The sequence below is a fragment of the Colobus angolensis genome, unplaced genomic scaffold (assembly GCF_000951035.1).
Source record: "Colobus angolensis palliatus isolate OR3802 unplaced genomic scaffold, Cang.pa_1.0 Scaffold80, whole genome shotgun sequence".
In the NCBI taxonomy this organism is placed as follows: domain Eukaryota; kingdom Metazoa; phylum Chordata; class Mammalia; order Primates; family Cercopithecidae; genus Colobus; species Colobus angolensis.
The window spans coordinates 5124683-5135259 of record NW_012121821.1 but is presented as its reverse complement, the minus strand read 5'-3'; the positions used below and the strand labels follow the sequence as shown (position 1 = coordinate 5135259).

The following is a 10577-nucleotide window of genomic DNA, read 5'->3' as shown; positions in this document are numbered from 1 at the left end:
CGTGCCTGGCTAATTTTTTTGTATTTTTAGTAGAGACTGGGTTTCACCGTGTTCGCCAGGATGGTCTCGATCTCCTGACCTCATGATCCACCCGCCTCGGCCTCCCAAAGTGCTGGGATTACAGGCATGAGCCACCACACCCAGCCTATAGTGTATTTTTAATACCTAGGGGAAGTCATTCTGTATCACAGCTTACATAACATTTCTTTTGCTATTTTCAATACTGTTCTATAGTGATTCCTAAAAAGTATCTCATCTACCTTTTCCAATTTTCTCTTTTATCCTTTTTAATACATTTTATCTCTTCCTTATGATACTCTGCATCTGTTACCCTCTGATTCCTACTCTTGTATGCTTCAAAACAGGGATCAGATTTTATAGCCATCAGCAACCAACCACAGCATGTATTTCTTCTGGTCAGCAAACTGACAGATTAAAACATCTTATTTGCATCTAAAGGTTGCTGGTGTCACAGTTTCCATCTGTGATATCAGATGCATAAGGTTTTCAGTTTTTTTAATGTCTAATTAATTATTTCAATCCATATAACCTAAAGTTACTTTTATGATGATTCTGACTCAATATTCATTAAAAGGCTTTTATATCAAATGTTATACTTTTATAAAAAGGGAGAAGTTCTTTTTTCTCTTTTTTTTTTTTTCTTTTGCAATCACAGGTCACTGCAACCTCTGCCTCCTGGATTCAAGCAATTCTCACAACTCAGCCTCCCAAGTAGCTGGGATTACAGGTGTAAGCCACCACTCCCAGCTAATTTTTTTATTTTTAGTAGAGACAGGGTTTCATCATGCTAGCCAGGCTGGTCTCAAACTCCTGACCTCTGGGAAGCCAAGGCGGGAGAATCACTTGAGGTCAGGAGTTCAGGGGGTGCTGAGATTACAGGTGTGAGCCACCACACTCAACCCAAAAGGAGTTCTTAGTCCTATTTTTCTACATACCATGGAGAGATTTCCGAAGAACCCTGAAGACTGTGTAAGTCGGGGCGACCTCCCTCCTGTTCCAAGAATGCAGGAAATATCTGGCTGCCTTAGTAAGCTTCGGCTTGTTGGGGTAACTATAAACAAAAGGTTGGTAGAAAGAACCTAAAGTGTGTGAGCATTCATTATCAAAACAAAGCAAACAAACAATGAAGAATAAATTTTTACTGTACTCTAACCAAATAAATACTTTAGACTCTAACCAAATAAATACTTTAAATGTTAACATTTCCATGATACAAGGATTTAACTTATTTTTCTAAATTTGAGCTGCAAGTACTACTGAGCCTAACAGGAAAAATTTTACTGCAATTACAGATGCTTTCATTATAGCATAACTGAGCAGTTAAAGCCACTAATAAGTCAATGGATTCTTCGTATTTTAATTTTATAAGGCATACCAAGGCAGTGGTAGTACAGTGGGCATAAACTTTGGAGTAAACAGATCATTGTTTGAATCCCAGTTCCGTTATTTACATACTTTTTTTTTTTTTTCCTGAGATAGAGTCTTGTTCTGTCGCCCCAGCTGGAGTACAGTGGCACAATCTCAGCTCACTGCAACCTCTGCCTCCTGGGTTCAAGCAGTTCTCCTGCCTCAGCCTCCTGAGTAGCTAGGATTATGGGCACGCGCTACCATGCCAGCTAATTTTTGTATTTTTAGTAGAGACAGGGTTTCACCATGTTGGCCAAGCTAGTCTTGAACTCCTGGCCTTAAGTGATCCGCCCACCTTGGCCTCCCAAACTGTTGAGATTATAGGCATGGGCCACTGCATTGAGCCTATTTACATACTTATTGCCTATATTAGTTAACTTCTCTAAGTCTCGCGTTCAGTTTCGGTAAAATAGAGCTAACGATACCTACGTCATAGTTACTGTGTGTTTATGGAAAGTACAGTACCTTGTACATGGCAAGAGTTCAAACAAATAATAACTGCAATGACTATTATTAGTGTTTATTGATATTGTAACCAAATACTATACTTATGTTACAATAAATGTTAGTTGCTATTATAATTATCATTATTATTAAATGCTTTAGAAGCAAAAAAGTCTTACAAGGCTGTCGAAATGAGCTAGGAGTTCGAGGGATAACCTGGTTTCTTGGTGTAGTATTACTAAAATTTTCATCTTGAGATGCCTGAACTGTACAATGAGTTAAGAAAAGTTTTCCATGTAGAAAAGAGATCATTAAAATGAGAATTAACCATCTTTTTACTATACAAATTATGTGAATACATTTTTCAAGAACAAGGTATTTTACGGCTACCATTTTTCAATGCAAAGGGTAAATAACTCATTCCTTCTGCCATTTAAATTCTCAGACGTCAGTCTTAGATAACTACACACTGAACTAAATTTTTTTTTTTTTTTTTTGGCGGAGTCTCGCTCTGTCGACCGGACTGGAGTGCAGTGGCCTGATCTCAGCTCACTGCAAGCTCCGCCTTCCGGGTTTACGCCATTCTCCTGCCTCAGCCTCCCAAGTAGCTGGGACTACAGGCGCCCGCCACCTCGCCCGGCTAGTTTTTTTGTATTTTTAGTAGAGACGGGGTTTCACCGTGTTAGCCAGGATGGTCTCGATCTCCTGACCTCGTGATCCGCCCGTCTCGGCCTCCCAAAGTGCTGGGATTACAGGCTTGAGCCACCGCGCCCGGCCTGAACTAAATGTTTTTAGTCAGTTTTCAAATAATAAAAATCTCAGCAGAAGCTAACCACAATATGATGTCAGCAGTAAGAAATATCTTTATTTTTAAGGAAATATAATCTTATTAAATTTTTGCATTATATTTACCAAATGACAGCTTTGTGGAGTGAAAAAAATTTCTACAGGATTTTATTATAGCTAACACTTAATACTCTTATAAAAAGAAAATCCTACAACACTGATTCCAAACATGTTACAATTTTTATAATGATGCTTAAATCGCAAAGGATACTTAAAACTCTTTTTTGAGCACTCTGTTTCCGTGCAGTCCGTGTCACCTCTGCCTCCCGGATTACAGGGGATGATATATCTCCAAAGCCACTCCTAAAGTAGTATAATCAAGCTTATATAAGTGAAACGAGAATATAGCATTTGTAAAGAATTTTATCATCACAGCTGGAGTAAAGGACCCTGAGTAAGTTAAGATATAGGTCATTCCAGTAGCCAAGTCTTGGATCTTTTGCTGAGAATGCACTTGTGGCTCCAAATCCTGCTTATTCTTCAAAGTCTTACTCAAATCTTACCTGCACAAAGACTTCTCTGACTTTCTAGTACTCACTATGTTCTTTTTTCCTAAGGAATTATTTCAACACTTGGAATCTATATTATAACACTGTTTTAGGTAATTGCTTCATAAAAGTGAATCTTATTTCCCTTGCTGAATTGAGGAGTTACCTAATTGCAGGAATTCTCTCTTAAAAGATTTTCTGCAGAATCCAAAATGCTTTAAACCATGGGTACTATTAAAAAACAAACAACAACAACAACCAGACAACAACAACAACCAGAGCTTGTGAGATACAACCACAACAACAAACAGAGCTTGTGAGATAGAAGAGTAAATAAAAGAATTCTGGTAAATTGTAGCAAAATGACCCTTCAAGTTATTTCAACCGAAGAGGTCTCCTGTCCCATCACAACACTCTCTGTCAGTTTCACTCAAAGGTCTAGAAACTAAATTGTGTGGACTAAAAGGCCTGTGTTTAAGACAAGAATCTAATATGCTTTTCCTCCACTTAAAACCTTCAGATATTCCTTCAGCAAGAAAGTATGGTAAACAACCACATAGAAACAATTTTAAACGTTTAATAATTAAAATTAAAAAACAAAACAAAACAAAAAAAACCTTCAGATAGCTCTCTCTGGTTTATAGAAGTGCAAATTTCCTAAAATGACATTTACAATGTGACCCCAGTTTAGGCGTTCAGTCTTCTATTCAGCCACAAACATCACTTTAAACATATACTGCATGTGACCACTGAGCTACATGTATTTTTGTTTTTCATATCCTAGCACCTTTGAATATGTTTCTTTTACAAAGACCTACATTTGCCCCCTTGGGCACCTGGTCAACAACTAATTACTCCTCAAAGAGCCTCAGGTAGGCTGGAGACGCACAGAGGCAGGTTGGCAATTTGGTTCTTGTATTTATTAGCTTCCTAACTTTCAGCAAGTTCCTTAACCTCTTTTAGTCTCAGTATTATATATGAAAAAGGGATAACAGTACCTATCCTCATAGGATTGTTCTTGTTCTGAAGATTAAATAAACTGATAATATATATTCAAACAACGGCAGTCACATAGTAGGTACTCAATGTCTGGAGTACGAATAATGTACTATTATTATGCAAAGACCAGCTAGAAAGTTACCTTCCTTGAGAGGTCTTTCTGATAGAGTGACAGGGAGACTTAATCGCCCCCAAACACTTATCACTTTATACCGCTTGGCTGTCTCCACTACACAACTAATTCCCCGAGGTGAAGGATCTTGAATAACTGATCTTTGTTGCAGGCGGCTAGCACAGTACCCAGATCATAGAGGGAACTCAGTATCTGATGCTGGCACTTGTAATCAGAAAGTCTGAGCTGAGATCCCAGTATCTTCACTGACTAGCTTTGTGATCTCAGGCTGGTCACTTAGCATTTCGAACGCCGGGCGACCTACCCCGCCCACCCCAGGAGCGATCAGCGGCTGGTCACTTAGCATTTCGAACGCCGGGCTACCTACCCCGCCCACCCCAGGAGCGATCAGCGTTGCAGCCCCAAAGCGCCGAATAGATCGCAGAACGTAGTGGGAATGTAGGGGACCATTATGATCCGTACCCCACCCCGACGCAGGCCAAGCGGCCTTTCCCCATTTGTAGCCAAATTTCCCGGCGTGGGGAAGGAGTCTTAGGGGAAGCACCTGGGACCTCCTTGGCTTCTTCTGGGAGTCTAGTTTCACCTATTTCGTTTCGCCAACAGGCGAGAGGGGCAAGGCTTTGGGCTCAGCTGCCATCATCAGAACTGACCTGTCCATGCCTAAAGCCTTTTCCACACAGAATAAACGTTGGCTCCAGTTTAGCTACCGCGTTTTAGCCTTCCCGCTCTCCGGAAGCAAGCCCTTCGACCCGGAAGCAGTCTCTCCCTAAAACAGCCCCACAGAAAAGGGGTAGGGGAGAAGAAACGACGTTCCCATCTAGCGCATGCGCGACTTCAGCCTACAGGTGCAGGCCCGGTGGGCGCAGGCGCAAAAGTTTGCCAATGTGTGCCTGGCTCCACCAGACAGGACCGGGGGCGGGAGCTGGTTGCGTTTAGCCCAGACGCCTTGCGGCCGCTTTGCCTGACCAAAGTCTGTGGGCGTGGAACAGGCCCTGGGTTCGCCTACTGGGAAAAATGAAGCATGTTGCTAGTCTGGAAAAACGTGAAGTCATTTCCTGGTATTTTCTGTCAGAAATGCCTGTTCTTGGAATTCAGATGCGTGGGCTCTGCCCCACACCTCGGGAATCTCTTATCTCTCTCCCTACACTCAGTCGTTTGTTCTCTAGCCCCCTGCAGTTTTTGAAACTATTTTCCATAACTGCTATTTGTTCTTTACATGGTATTCTTTCCTATTAAGGAGAAACAGTTCACCTGTATTAAAAAGTAGAAAGGCAAGCGTAAAACATGATGGTATTGCCCTCTATTTCAAAGTGTCGTCTAGGCAAAAAGTGGTATATTTTGGTCTTGAAGGAGTCAGTCACATTTTTGTTTTGGTTTTTGTTTTTTCCAGTTTGAAAGTAGTAACTGGCTATTAACTGACCGGATTACAAAAATAACGTTAGATGCTTCAGTTGATCCGTTTGATAAGCCTGTTGATATGGTCTTTTCTGTTGCTGGCATTTGTACCTTTTAGTAATACAGAATAGGTAGTCCTTCATTCTCCCTCGTGGAGAAGATAATTTGAAGGATCACAGGAACTTGAAGAGTTTTTCAACAGCATAGATCTCATGAATCAGATTCTCCAGTCAGATGATGCCATATTTATCAAGAAATCTATTAATCAAAGGGTTATCTGTTAAGGTAATTTGTTTATTGGTTTTGCCATAACCAATTTGTAGATCAGTTCATTTATTGATTTCAGGTTTAGGTACTCTATGCGATGTAATCCTCAGCATGTTAACTGAAGCCTTGTTGAGTTTAACAGAGGTGCCATGGAAGATCTGGGGAGAGTGAAGAGGTTGCGACAGACTTTCGGGCTCACACCATTGATACCTTAAGGCAAGTGGCAATTTGGATTTCACAGGTATATAGAAATTGTCAGCTTTTCTTGTCATATATTCCTTGTGACAGTGCTGAGCTTTTTTTTTCTTCTTCTTCTTGCTTTTTTATGGACTTGATTTTTTAAATTATGTTTCCTTCCTTCCTTCCTTCTTTGTTTTTTTTTTTTTTTTTGAGACAGGGTCTTGCTCTATTGTCCTGGCTCAAGTGCAGTGGCACAGTCATGGCTCACTGCAGCCTTGACCTCCTAGGCTCTAGCAATCCTTCTACCTCAGCCTCCCTAGTACCTGAGGTTGCTGAGACCACAGGCATGCACCACCATGCCTGCCCCCCGACCCCGTTTTTAAAAAATATTTTGGAGAGATGGGGTCTTATGTTGTTGCCCAGGCTGGTCTCAAACTCTTAGGCTCAAGCCATCCTCTTGCCCGGGCCTCACAAAGTGCTGGGATTACGGGGGTTAGCCACCACATCCGACAGTGCTTAGCTTTTTCATAGATGTAGCTTTCTCCTTGCTTTTCTTTCTTCTTCTTTTTTTTTTTTTTGAAATGGAGTCTCATTCCATTGCTCAGGCTAGAGTGCAGTAGTGCCATCTTGGCTCACTGCAACCTCTGTCTCCTTGGTTCAAGCAATTCTCCTGCCTCAGCCTCCTGAGTAGCTGGGATTACAGGTGCCTGCCACCACGCCCGGCTAATTTTCGTATTTTTAGTAGAGACGGGGTTTCCCCATGTTGTCCAGGCTGGTCTCGAACTCCTGACCTCAGGTGATTCGCCTGCCCCAGCCTCCCAAAGTGCTGGGATTACAGGTGTGAGCCACTGCATCTGGTCTTCTCCTTGCTTTTCCAAGCATTTTGTGGGTAAACGTCTTTCTCAGGCACTTGACCTTCAGCTCTGTGAAATTCCTTTATGTGTTTTATTTATTTGTTTTTATTTTTTTGAGATAACGTCTTGCCCTGTCGCCCAGGCTGGAGTGCAGTGGTGCAGTCTTGGCTCACTGCAACCTCTGCCTCCCCGGTTCAAGCAATTCTCCTACGTCAGCCTCCCAAGTAGATGGGATGACAGGTGCGCACCACCATGCCCAGCTAATGTTTGTATTTTTGGTAGAGACAGTGTTTCCCCATGCTGGCCAGACTGGTCTCAAACTCCTGACCTTGCGATCTGCCCTCTTCGGCCTCCCAAAGTGCTGGGATTACAGGTGTGAACCACCGTGCCCAGCCTTCCCTCACATTTTTAAAGGATTTCTGGGACAGCAGGAATCTTCTTTTTCTTGTCTTCAATACCCTCTATGGTTTCAGCTGGGAAAGAGGAAATCAGTGGAAGTTTTGCCTTAGCCATTTATGTTCTGCTATAATTTTGAGAAGCATAGTTCTCTGGAAGGCCTCTTCATACCTTATTATCCCCTCTCAGACAACATGGCATTTTGATAAAAACATTGCTTTGGGCTCCATCTAGGCTCAAGTCCCCTGCACCTGCAGTTTCCTCATCTGTAGAATGGAGAAAACAATACCTTTGTCACGGGGGTGTCGTAAGGATTAAACAAGATGTCATAGGGAGTCCCTGTCTCTCAAATAAATTTTAAAAATTAGCCAGGTGTGGTCACGTGCCTGTGGTCCCAGCTACTTGGGAGGCTGAGGCAGGAGGATCACTTGATCCTGGCAGGCCGAGACTGCAATGAGCTATGATCATGCCACTGCACTCCAGCCTGGGTGACAAAGTGAGATCCTGTCTCAAAAAAAAGAAAAAAAAAACCAAAGAGAGAAACATCAAATGTATACTGTACATAGCAGGTCATTGAAATGTTACTTTTCTCCTTTAACAACCTTTCTGAAGAATTATGCCCTGGCATGGTCTCATTCTCCCAACCTCCTAATTCTCCTATACAAAAGTTCACTTTTTCTTATGGAAAGTGAAATGTAGTCCTAATGATTTTTGTCAGTGCTGGGGCAAGTTTATTCAAAGTGTGATCTGTGGTTCATGTTCTTGCTCTGTGTCCCTCAGCAATTGAATTCCAATGAGTTTTAGTTATGTAATATACTTGAAGAGTACTTGAGGTGATTGACCCTGAAGCACACAATAAAAAAGAAGAGCAATTGGGGGCAAAAAAATCCCTGTGTTCAGTTAATATGTAAAGAAAGTGCACTGGGTTTCACTTTTAACACATTTAATTAGTAGACATAAACACCATACCAGCCCCGCCAAAATTTCAAAACATACTCATTTCATTACCTTAAAAGGATATGAAATAAATTTCTTGTGTGGTATATATTGTATACATGGTAGCTTTATGTTTAGTTTTCTTGGTTGCAATGACAGAAATTGACTATGGTTAACTTAAAAGGGAATTTACTGGAAACACATCAGGAGCTCTTGAAATTGTTAAGAAACTGGAAAAAAGGTCTGGGAAAGCACAGCTCCTCAGGAGCTGAAGGCCAGGAAGTGTCTTTCCCAGAGGCACTCAAACTCCAGCTGTTCACTCCGGAGCATCCTTCACCTTCCTTATCCCCAACAGCTGAGGCATCAAATATCATTATTTGCACCCCCACCGCCCTACCCCAATTTTTTTTTTTTGAAACAGCTCTTTGAGCTGGGTGCAGTGGATCACGCCTGTAATCCCAGCACTTTGGGAGGCCAAGGCAGGCGAATCATGAGGTCAGCAGTTCGAGATCATCCTGGCTAACATGGTGAAACCCTATCTGTACTAAAAATACAAACATTAGCCAGGCATGGTGACGGACCCCTGTAATCCCAGCTACTCCGGAGGCTGAGGCAGGAGAATCACTTGAACCCGGGAGGCGGAGGTTGCAGTGAGCCAACACCTCGCCATTGCACTCTAGCCTGGGCGAGACAGCGACACTCCGTCTCAAAAAAAAAAAAAGAGAAAGAAAGAAACAGCCTCTTTGGATCACTCATGCTGGAGTTCAGTGGCGCTATCTTGGGTCACTATAGCCTCAATCTTCTGGGCTCAAGCAATCGTCCCACCTCAGCCTCCTGAGTACTTGGGACTACAGACACGCTCTACCACCCCTAGCTAATTGCTAATTTTTTAAATTTATGATTTTGTAGAAATGAAGTCTCACTGTGTTGTTCAGGCTTATCTGGGACTTCTGGGCTCAAGTGATCCTCCTGCCTCAACCTCCCAAAGTCCTAGGATTATAAGCCACCTTGCTCAGTCTCTCCCTACTTTTTATTTTGAAAATTTTCAAACCTACAGAAAAGCTTATATAAAAATAGTACAGTAAGGCCAGTCGCAGTGGCTCACACCTGTAATCCCAGCACTTTGGGAGGCCAAGGTGGGCAGATCACCTGAGGTCAGAAGTTCGAGACCAGCCTGGCCAACATGGTGAAAACCCGCCTCTACTAAAAATACAAAAGAAAGTTAACTAGGAATGGTGGTGAGTGCCTGTAATCCCAGCTACTTGGGAGGCTGAAGCAGGAGAATCACTTGAACCTGGGAGGCAGAGGTTGCAGCAAGCCAAGCATGCCAGTGCACTCCAGCCTGGGCAACAGAGCGAGACTTGGTTTTTAAAAAAAAAAAAAAAGGCCGGGCGCAGTGGCTCACGCCTGTAATCTCAGCACTTTGGGAGGCCGAGGCGGGTGGATCAGAAGATCAGGAGATTGAGACCATCCTGGCTAACACAGTGAAACCCCATCTCTACTAAAAATACAAAAATTAGCCAGGTATGGCGGCATGTGCCTAGCTGCTGGGGAGGCTGAGACAGGAGAATGGCGTCAACCCAGGAGGTGGAGCTTGCAGTGAGCCGAGATCATGCCACTGCACTCCAGCCTGGGCAACAGAGCAAGACTCCGTCTCAAAAAAAAAAAAAAAAAAGTACAGTAGACATCAACATACAATATTTCACCACAATTGCTGTCTTTTTGTTTTTGGTTTTTGGCTGAACCATATGAAAGTTAGCTGTGGTTATGATACTTCACCCCTAAATTCTTCAGCATGTATCTTCTGTTAAATAAAATTGATATGAGGAGCATTGCTTTGGACTGAGCTCATGCCAAATCCATGTAATCAAACTGAACTTTAAAACAGTGCCTGTAGTCTCAGTTACTCTGAAGGTTGAGACAGGAGGATTGCTTAAGCCCGTCCAGCCTGGGCAACACAGTTAAGACGCCATCCGAGGTTGGGCGCAGTGGCTCACACCTGTAATCTCAGTACTTTGGGAGGCCGAGGTGGGCAAATCACAAGGTCAGGAGTTCGAGACCAGCCTGGCCAACATGGTGAAACTCCATCTCTACTAAAGATACAAAAAATTAGCCGTGCGTGGTGGCATGCACCTGTAATTCCAGCTACTTGGGAGGTTGAGGCAGGAGAATCATTTGAACCCGGGAGGCGGAGGTTACAGTAGGCTGAGA

The 10577-nt window shown here is 42.8% G+C and overlaps 1 protein-coding gene across 1 annotated transcript in view; it reads right to left on the bottom strand.

The window, feature by feature from the left end:
• Positions 1 to 5111, bottom strand: part of LOC105502739 (nuclear pore complex protein Nup107-like) — a 14724-nt gene extending 9613 nt beyond the window's left edge. The window contains exons 1-4 of the mRNA XM_011929379.1: positions 4989 to 5111; positions 2930 to 3021; positions 2052 to 2138; positions 953 to 1072 (exon numbers count right to left, since the gene is read on the bottom strand). Coding sequence (XP_011784769.1) covers positions 953 to 1072; positions 2052 to 2138; positions 2930 to 3021; positions 4989 to 4996 — 307 coding nt within the window. The 5' untranslated portion in view covers positions 4997 to 5111. The remainder of the gene's footprint in view (positions 1 to 952; positions 1073 to 2051; positions 2139 to 2929; positions 3022 to 4988) is intronic.
• Between the last annotated feature and the right edge of the window lie 5466 nt (positions 5112 to 10577).